Below are 17,767 nucleotides of genomic sequence, written 5' to 3'. Positions count from 1 at the left end.
CACTACCCTAAACACCTATTATCCAAATACTATGATTTTGCAATCAGGAAAAAAATACTTTAGCCACTCCTTTCCTTTCCTCTACCCCCTATCCTGACACACATAGTTCCAGAAACACAATGTGACTGAGGAATTTACTTTTATAGATTAAAAACGGGCCCTGAGTGATTTCATTTTCTTGAATTTAAACTTTAGATTTGAATTCGAGCAACATAAGAACAGAAGCATTTAAATCTGTCTGTTAAGCTTGATCCACTGTTTTTCGGTTGGTTTGGGAAGATTGTATCATCACGCCATTCACTCGCTTTCGGTTGCACAACCTTTAATAGCTTTGCAGAACAAAAGTCTATCAATCTCAATATTGATATTTTCTGTTGTCAGCCAGTCTCAACAGCTTTTTAGGGGGATTTCCAGGTTTCCGCTATGACACATGACAGGAAGCATTTCCCCATCTAACTGCTGAATGGCCTTTCACTAATGTTATTGCCTCCTTTTTCACCCATCACAGAAAGTAATTTCTCTCCATCCACCCATTTATCTCCTTTAATCAACAAATAAAGTTTGAGAGTTGAGATTGGCAGGCATTGTTGCAGGTGAGGGTGGGAGTGCAGTGATTGAGTAATGGATAAGGCTGGTGGTGCAGTTGGCAGGATATTGCACTAACTTTTGACAACTCATGATGTGATCATTAAACAGTCTCCTGCATTCCAATTGACTCCTGGTATTGACTTTCTTCTCCAGCTCTTGCCACTGCCTTTTAAGGATTGTAGTTGGAGGGTCTTTGAGACCTTTTCTGCCCCATTCCCACCTTGCTGAAGGTATAGGGCATCTTTCTTTCTTTACAACTCTTCAACCAAAACTTTGGTGCACACCCTCTCCCACATGCTCAGCCATGGTCAATATTCAAAATGATCACAGCACCATCGGCAATAACATGTAACTTCCCTGTTTAAGGTATAAACCAACTTCAATGAAGTGCTTTACATAAACATGTACATAAACAGTGCTTGCCATTGACAGAAACTATGGTAATATACAGGTAGTACCAAGTAATCACCCTGCCTGTATTTCAATCAACAGGTGTGTGGTTAATTACACGTTACGATCCCTGTGCACAGCTTTGGGATTGTCTTATTTATATCCCCAGAAGATCAATGGTGACCCACACATGACTGGAATACTTTTATAGGGGAGGTGATGGCTTAGTCGTATCATCACTGGATTATTAATCCAAAGAACCAGTTACTGTTCTGCGGACCCGCCATGGCAGAGGGTGAAATTTGAATTCAGTAAAAATCTGGAATTAAGAGTCTAACAATGACTATAAATTGGTTGTTGGGGAGGAAAACCCAACAATCATCAGGGAAGGGAACTGCTGTCATTACCTGGTCTGGCTTACATGTGAACCCAGACCCATAGCAATGTGGTTGTCTCTTAAACTGCCCTCTGGGCAATTAGGGATGGGCAATAAATACTGGCCTAGCCAATGACACCTTCATCCCATAAAAGGAAGTAAAAACAAAAAAAAACTTTAATTGAAATGGAGTCTGAAGTACTTGAGAACATGGTTACTGTTCATATCCAATTTACAACAGTTACACATTGATTATGCTGTGCACAGTTCATGTCTGCTTGAGGTTCAAGCTACTTTGAAGCAACCCAAGAGTGCATAATTGCTGTTCCATTAATGATTGAAGTGACATCTATACAAAACCCAAACTGCTACACTTTTAACTTAAAACATCTCATTCAGGAACAAAGTGTATGGGTGGAACCTCACAAAGTGAATATCATAGAGTACATGGTTAACAATTGTCTTGTAGACACAAATAATGCCACAGCCCAAATGCACTGTGTGCAAAGTGATGTACAATGAGCTATTCATACATACCAGGAAACTGGAATAATTCCTATACTCTGGAGCTGCTATTGCAAATTGCTGATCTACAGCTTCCATTTTGAGGCACTGGTAGGCATGAGCCAGATCCTCATGTTTACACTGCTAAAGCCAGCTCCCTTTTCCAGTGACAATATAAAGGTGCATTTATATTGTGTCTTTAACACAGTAAAACATCTCTTTGCTTGACCATAATTAGTCAGACGTTTACACCAAGCCAATGAAGGAGACATTAGGTCAGATGGTCAAATACGTGATTAACTAAGAAAAGTTTAAATTTCCCACATAAAGCCTTTCAGCCATAATGCACCGAGGTTCTGGAAACTGGCTAGAACCCTTGGACTATATGCTGGATATGTCATACTTCCATGTGAACTGCAATCATAAATATAGCGAGTGAAAAGTTTTTTTTAATTGTTTCATAGGAAGTGAGCATTGCTGGTTAGGCCAGCATATATTGCCTGTTCCTGATTGGCCAGAGAGGAGTTAAGAACAGCACTGCTGTGAATCTGGAGTCACATATAAGCCAGGCCAAGTAAGGATGGCAAGTTTTCTTTCCTCAATGACATTCATGAACCAGATGGGTTTTAAAGACAATCAACTGTTGTTGCATGGTTGTCATTAGACTAGCTTTTTCTTAAATGCCAGATTTTCATTGAATTCAAATTCCATGGATGCCATGGTCAGATTTGAAGCCAGGCCCCAGAACATTACCTTGGGGTTAATACTGATTTGGCTTTGATTATATTTAATATTGATTTAATTGGCAAATTGTGGTTGGGGTAATTCACATCCATCATAGTGAGAATAGGTTCCTGGCTCGAAGATGTCTTTTATTGCATGTTAACAATTGGGTACATGTAATATTAGTAATTTAAGCGGTATCTCTAAGACGATTGGATGTCCTAGGGTATACGTCATCATTCAACGAGACCCTAAACTACTCTGTCTTATGCCCATCTAAGCCATCATAATGTCCTCATTTTGAGTGGAACTTGATGCATTTTTCAACATTAACCCTTTTAGAACCATTGCCTTATATAGCAGTTTACACCCTTAGTAATGTAAAATTAGAACAGTCATGTTTACTTAAATAAATGTTACACACTTGATTAATAAATATACACTTCTTACAACAAATGATTTTAAGGAGCATCTTAGAGAGAGGTAGGTGCAGAGGTGAAGGGTATTAGAAAGGAAATTGTAACGATGATTGGGACTCTGAAGGTAAATTCACAAATACTGGAGCGAACAGTACACAAGAGGCCAGAATTACAGGAGCCTGGAGTTTCTGTAAGGTTGTGAGTTTGGAGGAAGTTATAGTCATGTAGACCCATAAAAAAACTGGCTTGACAGGTTTGTCATAGAAAAATAAATGAATTGAATTGAATTTATTGTCACGTGTAGCAGGGCACAGTGAAATGCTTTGTCTTACAAGCAATACAGGCAGATCACAGAGCTAAGTAGCATTTGTAAGTAAATAATAGGTAAACAGCAGCAAAGAAAAACACAGGTACAGGCAAATGTTAAAAGTTTGTGAGTCCATTCAGTATTCGGGCCTGGTAGATGGATTCTATAGATGCGAGGTTGGCCTTTGTGATTGTCTGGGCCGAGTTTACCACTCTCTGTAATTGTCTCCAATCTTGAATGGTATAGTTGCCATACCAGGTAGTGACACATCCAGATAGAATGCTTTTGATGGCGCACCTATAAAAGTTGGCAAGGGTATTTGCCAACATGCTAAATTTCCTCAGCTGCCTGAGGAAGAAGAGATATTGTTGGGCCTTTGTAACCAGTACGTCCACATGAAGAGTCCGAGAAAGCTTGTTGTGGTTAACCACTCCCAGGAGCTTGTCACTCTCCACTCGTTCCACCTTGTGCTGTTAATGTGTAGGGGGGCATGAGTAAAATCCCACCAAACATCAATAATGAGTTCCTTGGTTTTGCCAACATTGAGAGCTAGGTTGTTCTCAGTGCGTCATTTTTCCAGGTCTTCCACCCTCCGTCTGTTGTTTGTTTCATCACCAACTGATATTTGGCCTACTATGGTGGTGTCATCAGCAAATTTGTAAATGGCATTAGTCTGGTATTTGGCGATGCAGTCATGGGTATACAGTGAGTACAGTAGGGAGCTGAGTACGCACCCTTGGGGGGGCTCCAGTGTTGAGTGTTAGTGAGGATGAAATATTGTCCCAATCAATGTTTGTGGCCTGTGGGTCAGGAAACTGAGGATCCAGTTGCAGAGAGTGGGACTTAGTCCGAGATTACTAAGTTTAGTAATCGGTCTTGAGGGGAAAATAGTGTTGAAGGCTGAACTGTAGTCAATGAGTAGGATTCTTATGTAGCTGTTCTTGGTGTCAAGATGTTCTGGAAAGGAGTGAAGGGCGAGTGATTATGGCATCTGACGTAGATCTGTTGGTCCGATAGGCAAATTGGGGTGGGTCAAGAGTAGTGGGGAGGCTGGAGTTGATTAATGCCATGACCAGCCTTTCAAAGCACTTCATAACCACCGAAGTTGATTTAAAAGTGGATCTGACTCATGAATTTGAAGTAAATTACAACAGTACAAAAGGGCTGATAGTCTATGTTGATTTCCTCTATTCAACTTCGAATTTTAGTCATCTTAGAATTTGGGTCAATTTAAACAACTATCTAATTCAGTTATTCTCAATTAACAATCAAGGAACTATTTTTACACTAAAATATTGCAGAATTTAGTTTTAATGAACGAATTTGCAGCTTTAACCTAGTCTTCAGCTTCAGCAATAATACATTTTCATGGGAAAGAAGAAAAAAAACACTTGTTTCAACTAATTGCAATGTATCAGGAGCCTACAGCATAAATCTGGCTGGAAATTGTTGGGATAAAACATTTTGAGAGGCTATAAATGTGTGTAGGGAATCAGTAACTTCCAGCTGCCACGTCTGAGTTTTGCCGTCTGGCTGAACTGCCAGTTGACGAGTGAAAACACAGGCTGAAAAAAATATCAAAAATATCTGCAGACAATTGAGGGACTTAAAAAAGCACAAAACACAATTCTATGCTGCCGGCTGTTTGTTAATGAAATCATGTACAGATGATCTATAAGATGAATAGTTTGTGCTCAATGTCAGACAGTAGTTCTATTGTAAATGTTTGATTATGGCAAGAGGGGAGGGAAAGGGCAGATATGGTAAACTGGCTACGCAAAGGACTCAACATCAGCTGTTCTATTTTAATGTTCCCAATATCTGGTAATTAAAACAATCAACTGGCTTATGATTCAGAAAATGACCAACTGTTCTATTCTCAGAACATCTTTTATTCAGTGGAACAAATCGAAGCCAGAGTTTTTGAAGATAAATGAAGTGCTCAGTGTGTAAGAGTAAGTGGCATGGTGGCTCAGTGGTCAGCACTGCTGCCTTACTGTGTCAAGGATCTGAGTTCAATTCCAGCCTTGGGTGATCATTGAATGTGTGCAACTTACACACTCTCCTTGTGTCTGTACTCTTCCGGTACTCCAGCTTTCTCCTATGTGAAATGATGTGCAGGTTAGGTGGATTGGCCATGCTAAATTACCCTGTCACATCCAGGGATGTGCAGTTAGGTGACTTAGCCATTGTAAAAGCCCCAGTGGGGTTATGGGGATGGGATGCTCTTCAGATGGTCAGTATAGACCAAACAGTCTCTCTATTCATTGTAGGGATTCTAAGGAATTATTTCCTTTAAGGCTGAAATATTTCTAATTTACTTCTTTTCCCACCAAATGTTCCACATTCTTCTGATCGTAATGATTCTTTTCAGGCTATGGTCCCAGCTGTGGCAACAGATCTCCAGTACCTTGTCTAAATGATGATCGTTTAGATGTAAGCCTTGGACATTTGGCTGTTCACCCATATTAGAAGTATCACCGCCATTGAATGTACATTTTGTAGCAACATATGTGTTTGATATTTCAGCAAGCTGAGGACCCTCTTCCAGACTGTCAGGAAACTGAAGGGTAATGTAGCATCATAACTGTTGCCTTGGCTGTAATAATAACTGAGCACAGGCAGGAGATGAAACTTATTACCGTTAATAACCAAGAAGTACACTATGTGGTTTATTTCCTGCTGAGAACATTGAGGAGTTCTGCTTTAGTTCTCCAAAGATAGACACTGCAATCCATTTCAAACTAACTGACCTATTTAGTGAATTGTACCTTTAATTAATAATTTCTAGGACAGTCCACACCCTTATTATTAACATAAACTTATTTTAGAACTGGATCATTGAATATGTGCAACCATAAGAGTGCTGCTAATGGAAAGGGTGATGCAAAGAGTGGTGGATTTTTGGAACTTTCTTCCACAAACAGCAGTGGATTCTGGGTCAGTTGTTAATTTTAAATCTGAGATAGTTAGTTTTTTTTAATAAGCCAAGGTTTGAAGTGATATGGGTCAAGGACAGGCAATTTGAAGTTAGGTCACAGATCAGCCATGATCTCATTGAATGTGGAACAGTCTCAAAGGGCTGAATGGCCTACTCCCTTTCCTATATTCCTATGAAAAGGAGTGTAAATCATTTTGCAATGTATAAAGTTCTGGTTAGACACTTTTAGGGCATTGCATTTAGCCCTGGACATTTATTCAATTCATTCACAGGATGTGCATGTCGCTGGCAAGGTCAACATTTACTGCCCATCTCCTTGAGTTCTTACTTAATCATTTTAGATCAAGGCAGAGAAAAGGCCAGCATGTAGCTGTGGGTCTGAAGTCACATAGAGTCCAGACTAATTAAGAATGCTAATTTCATGCTCAAAACGATATTAGTGAACCAATTATTTTACCACAGTACACAGTCACAGTAGCTAACATTAATGTTTTATTCAACATTTATTTAATGGATTTTAAATTCTCTGGTTTCTAGGGTAGGATTTGAACTCATATCTCTAGATCAGTTGCCCAGATGCCTGGCTACTGGCTCAGTAACACAACCACCTGATGAAGGAGCAGCGCTCCGAAAGTTAGTACTTCCAATTAAACCTGTTGGACTATAACCTGGTGTTGTGTGATTTTTAACTTTGTACACCCCAGTCCAACACCGGCATCTCCAAATCATAACATAACCACTGTATAGATTTTTCTGTTACGCATTCATGATATGTCAGTGTCAGTGGCAAAGCTGGCAATTCTTCACCACCCCACACTATGACTCACGACAGTTTCATGGTCACAGTAATGAAACTCGTTTTCAATTCCCAATATGTTCATTACATTTTAATTTCATGTGCTACAAATGTGGGATCTACCAATGTAGCATTTGTCTAGGCCTCTGGATTATTAAATCAATGACATTACCATGATACCACCATCAGGAAAAGAACAGATTCAAGAGTGATACCAGGGACAAGAAAAGTTAAGTTGTAAACAGTTTGTATTGACCAGGTCGACAAACCTGTGAGTACAGACAATTAATTGGTGTCATAATTCAGTACTCTTGATAAACCGGGACGTTCAACCTTAATGTTAGAGGTAGGTTTTCAGAGGTATGAGAAAACATTCCCTTGTACAACAGTGTGCATACGGAACTGATTCCACTACCACCACCCCCTCCGCAAGAGGCTGTGTTGTAAGGTCAATTGAATGTTTCAATATTGAGATCAGTAAGAATTTTGTTCAGCAAGAATATTAAGGGTAACAGCACAAACATAGGGAGTTGAGTTTATGATATAGATCAACCATAATGTTAATGATTGGTGGAATAGGCTTGATGAGTTATCTACCTTACCCTTTTTCCTATACACTCTAAAAGTATTAACAAAAATTGGCCAAAATATGCAACATGGCATAAGGACAACCAATGATATTTGGATTGGAAGAGTTAGTTTTGGGTCAATTATTGATCTGCATCTCTAAAGGTTTAACATCACTTGAAGATTAGATAAAGAGAAAAAAAAACCTAGTATTTGGTAAATACAAAATACTTCTGTTTTATATTCAGCAATTCAAACAGTTTAAATCGAACCCATGTAAATTTTGTACCTGAAACAGTTTATTGCCATTTTGAACATGGAGAAAAAACTGCATTACCTGCAAAACAACCAACTTCTAATATTTCTGTTCTACATCTGCTCAAAATCAACCATGCTGAACCAGAACTCCCTGACAGCATAGTAAGTGTATTCACATTAGTGACTAGCTGACTGATTTATGTCAGGTTTGGTCTCTCTAGTATGTGATAAGGTGAAACTGCTAAAATTGGGGAGAAGAAAGTTTGAGTTGTCACTCCTGCTTGATGTCCTGTGATTCCTTCTCAAAGTTCAATACACCGTAAACACACACTATCATTTGTCATTCATGAATAATAGCCACTTGGTTTAATTGCTGAAGGACAATAATAGCTCTGAGATTACAGGTAGAAGAGAAAAAGAAATTACCTACATTAAATAATACTTATTGTAAGATCCTTCTCACTAACTTTTATGGGCTTTGGGGAAAGCACGTTACATCTGATGTAACAGGAAATGCATACTTTTTTCCTCTAGCATTTCCTCTAACCTGCAAAACAGGTTTGAAGCCAATGATAAAGATTAAATAGTTTATTCAAACTACTTTCCAGAACATTCTTGAAAATATGTAGTCATTTTCAAAATAAACAAAGTCTGCATTGTTTTATTCAACTCCAGAACCACTCATTGAATAATGCTGACATTTTTTGTTTCGTTTTTTTAGATTTGTTGCAACCAGGATATGCGTCAACCTCATTGATCTATTTCACCTTAATTTTGTATGTACAGATGTGGTTTGAATATCTGAACCAGAATCAGAGTGACTACCTCACAAATCTTAAGAATTTATATATAATCAAAATATAACAGTGGAAACAAAATGTTATCTTTTGAGTTTAATTACAGAGGTAAGGTTTCAGTATCAGACCATCATTTAAGTTTAATTATTTTAAAAGTTTCTTCATTCATTAACTACCTGCTACCTAAGACAGCATTAAAGTCTTCCTGAGCTACCATAAAATTTCATGGAAAAATACCCAAAGGTGCTTTGTAAGAGCTATATCAGAGAAAAAGAAACAAGGGGTGGAACTTTGTATGGTTGTCTGGAACTTTTAGAGAAGGAGACAAAAATTCATATTCCAAACAATGGGTTAATATTTCACTATTATGTTCTCAGAAGCTTTCTGGTATGTTGGTTTTCCTACCCTTCATGGTCATCTACCTGTTTTGCAATCGTTCATATTTTGTGAATGTTCATAAACATCCCAGGCTGCTGGAATTATCTTAATGGGATAATCTTGTTTGCCAAAATGAAAAACATATGTGTTCATAAACCTGACTCTTCCTCTCAGCTCCAGTGGGTACAAACGTTTTTCACTTGGTTGTCTCCTTCATAATCAAGCCAGTTCTTTGATCAAACACTTACAGACATGTGTCTCTATGCTAATCAGTACATGAGACATCCAAGTCACACAGACACAAGGAGAATGTGCAAATTCCACACAGTCACCCAAAGCTAGAATTGAACCTGGGACCCTGGTGCTGTGAGGCAGCAGTAGCTAGCCACTGTGCTGAAGGTGATAAGCAGAGTTTGATTGATTCTCCTAGGGTGAAGAGAATGAATGGTGTCCAGGGGGCTTTTAAATGAGGCGCCTGGATATTGGAGATCGGAAACTGGTGAGCTTGATGAGCTCCTGCCCATAAAATGTGGTATTCACTTGTGCAATGTATGTGAAGGATGTAATCATGGGAAGCCATGTCCCATTTGAAAAGTGGAAGTGTCCCATGCTTTTACACCTACCTCCACACTTCATCTCAAAAAGATTCTGCCCAAAAATACTAAGGAGATACTAGGGAGTGTGACTGAAAAATGGAGTCAAAGAAATAGATTTCAAGGAGGGTCTTAAGGAGAGGAAGGTGAAGAGGGAGAGAGAATTGCAGAGTGTAGAGTCTAGCCTGCTAAAAGCACAGCTGTCAATGACTGGGATAAAGGGATTGGGGAATTCATAGATAGAACTGGAGAAAGGTAAAATCTCAGGAGGCTGTAATGCTAGAGGAGGGGGTCTGTGAGGTGCTTTAAATATGAGAATGAGTGTTTAAATTTAAGGTATTGAGAGACTGGAAATTAATTATCCAGTGGGCACAGAAATGATATGTGTGAACAGGGCTTGTGCAGTAATGGATCTTGGTTAAGTTGGTCTCTCTCTCTCTCTTCCCTGCTTGAGGAGGAGGTGTTGAGAAAGAGGAGTCTCGAGCTCAGATTGGAACCTTGAGTAGATAGATGTGGCTTGGACAAATAAATTAGATTAGATTCCCACAGTATGGAAACAGGCTATTTGGCCCAACAAGTCCACAGAGTCCATGACCCTCCAAACAGTAGCGCACCCAAACCCATTCCACTACCCTATATTAACCCAGACTGATGCACCTAACACTCTGGGCAATTTAGCATGACTAATTCACCTGGCCTGCACATCTCTGGATTGTGGGACAAAACCAGAGCACCTAGAGGAAACCCATGCAGAACGTGCAAACTCCACACAGACAGTTATCCAAAGTGGGAATTGAACCCAGGTCTCTAGCACTATGTAGTAGCAGTGCTAACCACTGAGCCACCATGCTCCCCTATTGGGGAAGCCAGGCATGTATTGGCTCAGTTTTAGGTAAAAAAAAACAAGTAGAACTTCACATGATGAGAGTTGAATCATTGTAAATGCCAACAAATAATCAACTAGTTGAGTCCTACAGTTTCATTGGGGGAAACTTATTAAACAGCAGACCGAGGGAAATTGAAAAGAAAAATAGGGAGATAATGTTTCAGTTATACAAGGTACTGGTGAGATCACATCTAGAGTACTATGTACACTATTGATCACCTTATTTAAGAATATAAATGCATTGGAAGCAGTTCATAGATGGTTTCCCAGATTAATATCTGGAATGGGTGGGTTATGAAGAAAGCTGGATAGGTCAGGTTTGTATCCATTGGACTTTACTAGAGATGACTTGATTTAAAGATATATGAACCTGAGAGATCTTGACAGGGTGAATTAGAAAGGAGTTTTCCTCTTATGGGAGAATCTAAAACTAGGAGTCACTGGTTACAATTAAGAAGTTGTCAATATAAAGTTGGGGTGAGGTGAAAAATCTTGTTCACAGAGCATTGTGTGTGCTATGAGTCTTCAGACTCTCTCCCTGAAAAGGCAGAGAAAGTGGAGTCTTTGAATATTTTAAGGTAGTGGTGAATAGACTCTTGTTAAGCTTGCAAGTGAAAGTTTATTGGGGATAAACAGGAAGGTAGATTTGTGATTACAATCGGATCAGCCATGACCTTAATAAATGGTGATGCAGTCTCAAGTGGCTGAATGCCCTCACCTGCTCCTTGTGCCTATGTTGTTGGACAAGGCTCGATTGAGATTAGAATACAGTTCAGGGTAATAGGACAAGATGGTGGCCAGCACTTGTTATTGGACTGTTACTATATGTCCTAATTTATTCTGTGACTGTTACTTTGAGAGGATGATGTAATTGTTTTCCCTTTTCACTGCAATTATTCATTATCTCGCGACCCAAAACAAACCTCTCCGTCTTAGGTTGAGCCAGACTATTCAAACCTCAGCCTCAGGTTCAGCTGTGAGCTACGTTTCCAAACCCACATCCGTTACATTACAAAGAGTCTATACTTCCACCTGCACACATGACCTACTTTAAACCCTACTTTAGACCAATCATTTTCCGTGGAAATCTTGATAAGTACCTTTATCACTCACAGCTTCAACTATTATTAATGATCTTGTTGTGGACCACCCCAACCATAAACTTAAAGACATTCTCTCACATACACTAAGAACTGCATCACCAGACTTGACCATTAGCCACATTGGCTCTTGGCTTCCACCCTCCACCAACACCCCCACACTAAGCAGCAAATGGAAATTGACATTCTTGTCTGTATCTCTTGCCTTTGTAATCAGCTCAAGTCCCAAACAAACTGTGGCCATCCCCATCACCACCACGGCCAATTCATCTCCCTCCACAACATGCCTATCTTCTTATATCTTACAGTCCATCTTCCCTCTCTTTGCCTTACTATTGTATATAATATCTTCAAAGATAATTGTGCAACCTCTGGAATTCACTCCCCAGACCTCCCTTTTTGTCACTTCTCTCCTTTAAGAACCTCCTTGAAATCTTTCTTTATCTAATGAAAGCTTAATCGGTGTCATTAATTCAGTGTTCATTCTTCTTGGTCTCTGAAGTCTATGGACAGTCTTCGGTTTTGAAGTTATCATACAGGTGGGAGTTCTTGTTTTTACTATTCAGTCGCCCAGCTTAGCTTAGGTGCTATCATTTGACACAGTTACGTCTTCTGTTATTCCATAACTACTTTAACTAATTCATTCACTAACTATACTGTGTCTGCCAATTGTTATAATCTGGCAAATTAGTATTTACACTCCCTATTTACAACAATATTTACATTCTGGCAGAGGAAAATGGCACAAGTTATTCCAAAGAATTCAAAATCAGACAAAGGACATATCACTGGGGCAAGAAAGGGATTTTAGGAGCTATATTTAAAGCCTTGGCCAAAGACCTAGATTTTAACGAGGTCATAGGGTCATAGAGATGTACAGCATGGAAACTGACTATTCGGTCCAACCTGTCCATGCCGACCAGATCCAACCCAATCTAGTCCCACCTGCCAGCACCTGGCCCATATCCCTCCTAACCCTTCCTATCATATATCCATCCAGATGCCTTTTAAATGTTGCAATTTTACTAGCCTCCACCACTTCCACTGGCAGCTCATTTTAAAGAGGGCAAGGAATTAGAAAGAAATCCAGATATAGGTCAGGAATCTCTGGATTTTGAACCTGCGTGACTGAATTCACGGCTACCAACAATGGGTTTAAAGGAATGAAGGAATTGTAAGAGACCTGAGGTGAAGGAACAAAAAACTTATAGAGGATTGTTGGGCTGTAGGAGCAATTGGAAGGAGGAGACCATGTAGGAACTTGAATATTGGAAAAAGAATTTTAAAGGAGGTAATGGACAGGAGTCAGTGAAAAAGATGAAATGGGGGGGAGGAAGGCATTTAGTGGAGTAATGACAGAGGTACATTTAGATAGGCTTCAGTCTTTCAACGTTTAATTGCACAAAACTGACAGTCTTACAGGACTGACAAGCAAACTGACAACACAGTGTGGTGAGATTCGGTGAGGGAATCACTTACATACACGATTCCTGTCACTCTCCCTGATATGTCACAGTAATTCTGATTCCTGATGAAGGGCTTTTGCCCGAAACGTCGACTTTCCTGCTCCTTGGATGCTGCCTGACCTGCAGTGCTTTTCCAGCACCACTCTAATCTAGACTCTGGTTTCCAGCATCTGCAGTCCTTGTTTTTACCACAGTAACTCTACAGCCTGTTATTGATCCATCTCACTTCTTCCTGTTATGTCCCAGTTACTCTTTAATCTATTACTAATCCCTTCACTTTTCCTTGTTATTTCCCAGTAACTCTAAATTCTACTTCCGATCCCTGTCACTCTCCCTGTTACTTCCAGTAACTCTCCATTGCTGATCCTTTTCACTCCTCCCTATTATTTCCCAGGAACTCCAAATGCTATTAATTACCACTCTCACTTCTCCCTGTTATTTCCCAGTTGCTATAATCAGACCATTCGCGCACACGTCATCTCGAACGTCAATTCTTCCATTTTAGACCATGTGTTTCTCATTGGCTGAGACGCTCTGTGTCGTCACAATCCCTTATCGTCCAATGGCACGAGCGAATCCACGTTTCTCTTTCACCATTGGTTAGGGGCTGGCGCCCACTAATTCGGATTGGATGAGTGTGTCATCCATCAGCCACTGGTGTTGGGCTACGACACGTTCCATTGTGGGGCATGGCCCTTTAAATGAGAGCGGCAGCGCCGTAGAGGGACCAGACTCGCCTAGAGTCATCCGAGCGAGTATTTTTACAGTAGATACACTGGGAGCGCCCGGAGTGCAGCGAGCTACTCGCACTGTCTCCAGGGCGTTTTGCAGAATTGCACTTTTTGAACCTCCGTGTCTTTGTTGCCCTTTTATTTTTGTTTCGCTAATAAAGCCGCCTTGTCTGGCGCTGGTTCCTCGTCGAGCTCCTTTTGTAGCTTTCAGCCGGATTGGTTATGACGATGGAGATCGCGGCTGCTGTGGGTTTTGTCAGCAGACTCCTGCGCAACACGGGTTTAGTGAGCCCGGGCCAGCTACAAATCTTCAACCACTCGCTACAGGACGCCTTGGCAGGTGAGTGAGGGGCAGATAGACATGGGGTGGCTAGTATGAGTAAGGAAACTCCAGTGCAGTTTATCTGAGAGGGGAAAAGCAAAAAAAAAACTGACAAAGGTCTTTGATCGAAACAATGAAAGAAACAACTTGGAAACTGCCCCCCCCCCCCCCCCCCCGAAAATATCACAGGATACCCCTCCCGTGTAACTTCAGAGCGAGTCGTAGCAAACCTTCGCTCTCGCTGCCGATTTTAAGCTTCTGCGGGAACCTGAACGCTTCATATTATCTTGTACTTTCTCTCAGCTCGGGCTCCGCAAAAGGAAACTCTCCGTTGAGCGAGTCGAGCTGTGTATGTGTGACACGCAGATTTTTATTTTTTAAATCTTCACCCGAAGTGAATCAAACTGTTTACTTATGGAGCGATGAACCTTTTTTTTTCGTCTCGAAAAATTTGGCCACTGTGCATTTTTTTAGAATTTTTTAAACACTCGAAAATACGCATTTTAAAGAAGCCAGTGACCCGCTTTTAAGAACAAATCTAAAGCAGCAGTTCATTGTAACTAATTTGACCCAACAACGTTGATGTTTCTCTGGACTGAACATTGAGTAATTTTAAATCCCAAGATTAAGGGTGAATTAGTGTACTGAGAACTGTTTTTTGACTTTGTTTGAATATTACTGCAAACTTATTAATTTTTTGGGCATCCATCTTTTTTTTCCCTTTTTTTTTCAGAGCACTACAAACATCATTGGTTTCCAGACAAACCGTGCAAAGGCTCGGGTTACCGGTGTATCCGAATAAACCATAAAATGGACCCCTTGATCGGAAAAGCTGCCAACAGAATAGGGCTCAGCAGCCAGCAATTGTTCAAACTCCTTCCCAGCGAGCTGACTCTGTGGGTCGACCCCTATGAGGTTTCTTACCGCATAGGTGAAGATGGGTCCATTTGTGTCCTGTATGAAGCGCCGCCGGCCAATAACCTGGGGATGTTGACCTGTAAAAACGAGTTGATGATGGGCAGAACCAGCCCTTCCAAAAACTACTGGATGGCAGTTTCAAGCTGAAAGGCACTTTAATGCAACTGAGCAATATATACCATAAGTGGAGTTTTCTTAAAAATGTAGCTTTTATTAAAAATTACTTGGCCCTGGTTTTTATTTTTAAAAATCGACCTGCCTAAACAAGTATGTTAAGGTATAATTAGTTATCTGGATGGGGAGTTTCCAAAGGAACATCAAGTGGTGTGATCCTCTGATGAAACTGTTACAAACCTGGCATAGTTTCATGAGTGGGTGGTACAGAGTAAGTAACTAAAACTACTTTAGCTGAGTAAACTTAATATTCTGATTTGAGGATAGGATGTTACTGACTCTCTCACATGGTTGATGCCTAATCAAAACTTTTTATATTCTGAAACTCTAACGTTGAGCGTTGGAAACAATTAATAAAGCACTGAAAATGAAGAACACTTTAAAGATTTCTGACTTAAAAGGATTACAACCATGATGTATTTTAAGACAAAAGTAAGCTGTTTTGAATCTTAAACTTTTTTAAACTTCAACATGGCTGTTTTTATAAGTCTGTATAACATTGTCTGCTGTCCCCTCAAAGCAGAATATGCAGTCAGACCTTTTTTTTTAAAAAAAATCCTAGCTTTTTGACTTGTAACTCAGTATTGACCTACAGTGAAATACATTTTACATATCTCATTTTAAGGGACACTGCCTTTTGGTCTAAGCTGTGAACTGATTCCTGTAGGTTTATTGTAAAACTGATTTTGTGTAACTGTGGAAAGCCTCTTCAAATGAGAACTTGAGGGAAAAATCACTTTTGGTAGCATATTGTGCAGATCTGGATAGTATGTCTGTACATATTTTTTGACAGTCTGTAAGCTATGTGAATCTGAACTGTGTACATTTTTCTTAAATATTGTACAGCTGTATTGAAGAAATTGTACAGTTTTCTATAAGTTTTAATTAAAGCATACTTTTCAATGGAAAGTAATCTCCAGTTTTATTAAGGGTGAAAACAAGTGTACTAATGAAGTCTCTCCACTTATGGAAATGATATAGATGTTTAGGGAAATTCCAGTTTGAGTGCAAAACTTTCATCCTTTCAGTAGTGAAGACCTCTGTTTTGTAGCACGCAAATACCAAACTTTCAGTGCTACATAGAGACTTTTCAATAACTTGCGGAACTTGAGCAAAATATAGTGGACCTGGCATTAGTCCATCTACACTCTACACTGCCTTTTTGCTGTTTTTGTATCGCAGTTTGCATAATTTCATGCTGACCTTGAGCTGTTTCTGATGACCCCACAATATGACCCCATCTAATCTTGGCTGCCTTCCATCATTTCTCTGCAAATCTCATCCTTGAGGCAAATAACCTGCCCCACACAGTTCCTGTTTTAAGCAACGCAAACAAATTGATGGAAGAACGCCACAAGTCTGGCAGCAGCTATGGAGAGAAATCTGCTAACGTTTTGGGTTAAGTGACCATCTCTCGAACTTGTCCCTAGTTTGAGCAGTCGAAATGACTGTGTTGCAAAGGGACTCTGGGTAGGCATACCTTTTAATACTTTTTGTCTCTGCCTCATTTGAGATTCTATTGACCCTACTCTTTTTTTTTTTGACAATCCTTTTGGGTTTCAGATGTAACTACCTTTTATCTTAAGTGCCTTAGACTTCCTGTGAAGCACCTTTTTTTTTTTGGTACCTTTACCTTGCAGTGTTTTAGATCATAAATGTTTTTATTAAGCTGTCCTACTGGCTGTAAAGCACTTCAAAAGCATCTTCAAAATTTCTAACCTTTTGTTTGCTACTTCCTTCTGTTTTTTTTTTAAACTTAAGTATTGTTGAAGGTTGTATACATATGCAAGATGTCTTACGCAGCATCAGCCAGATTGTGTGTGTGTGTGTGTGTGTGTGTGTACGTACCAAGGGTCAGTGAGGCAAGTATTAGCAAACCGCCAACAATGTCACCCAAAGGAGGTAAGAACTAGCCGTGCAGGAGGTTGATCGGATGAAGCAAACGTTGACCAAATATAACAATTGTGCTAAAAAACTTAATGTGGGAATGAAATATTCTTTAGCTTAAAACACATTTTCCATAAACTAATATGAAACAAAGTGGGAGTGATGATTTACTGCTCCTCAAGCTGCTTTTACTTAACATCAGGAGCAAAGAACAGACTATTGACCTATGACAGAATTTAAGTAGAGGCTTTCCACACTAGATCTGAATTTGTCCACTAAACTAGTGACCACCATGAAGGGAATCAATGCTTGCTTCCATTTTAAGATTTGAATGGGTGTGATACAAGTGGGATCATAACATGGATAAAAGATGGAGTAATTAATAGCAAGATAAAGTGCCTGATATGAGATTGGCAAGAAACCAGTTTAAGTATGTTCAGAGTGACCAACATGTGCAATGCATTTCTGGGTAGAGTTAGAGATGCAAAAGCCTGTTTCACATTTCCTCAATGGCTAAAATGAAAGGTGTATCAGTGTCAGTCATCAGTGTTTTGAGTTCTAATTTCCTGATGGCTTACTGAATAAATGAACATTGTGTAGTGAAAGTAAAAAAGTGGATCAAAAGTATGATTTTTCTGGGGCTAGG

The 17,767-nt window shown here is 39.7% G+C and overlaps 1 protein-coding gene across 1 annotated transcript; it reads left to right on the top strand.

Moving 5' to 3' along the window:
* The first annotated feature begins 13,808 nt into the window (after nt 1–13,808).
* LOC122563125 (protein BTG2-like) lies at nt 13,809–15,779 on the top strand. The gene is made up of 2 exons (XM_043716573.1): nt 13,809–14,160; nt 14,876–15,779. The coding sequence occupies exons 1-2, from the start codon at nt 14,043–14,045 to the stop codon at nt 15,205–15,207; spliced, it is 450 nt and encodes a 149-aa protein (XP_043572508.1). The 5' UTR covers nt 13,809–14,042; the 3' UTR covers nt 15,208–15,779.
* Nucleotides 15,780–17,767: the final 1,988 nt, after the last annotated feature.

Source organism: Chiloscyllium plagiosum, chromosome 26 (genome assembly GCF_004010195.1).
Source record: "Chiloscyllium plagiosum isolate BGI_BamShark_2017 chromosome 26, ASM401019v2, whole genome shotgun sequence".
Taxonomy (NCBI): Eukaryota; Metazoa; Chordata; class Chondrichthyes; order Orectolobiformes; family Hemiscylliidae; genus Chiloscyllium; species Chiloscyllium plagiosum.
Note: the sequence above shows the minus strand (reverse complement) of the source record. Positions and strands in the feature narration are given on the sequence as shown.

What these genes read in the sequence shown, in the direction of transcription:
- LOC122563125 (XM_043716573.1), top strand. Translation starts at nt 14,043, where the DNA reads ATGACGATGGAGATCGCGGCTGCTGTGGGTTTTGTCAGCAGACTCCTG. An exon ending in GCTACAGGACGCCTTGGCAG is followed by an intron (nt 14,161 to 14,875) that starts GTGAGTGAGGGG and finishes TTTTTTTTTCAG; the next exon opens with AGCACTACAAACATCATTGG.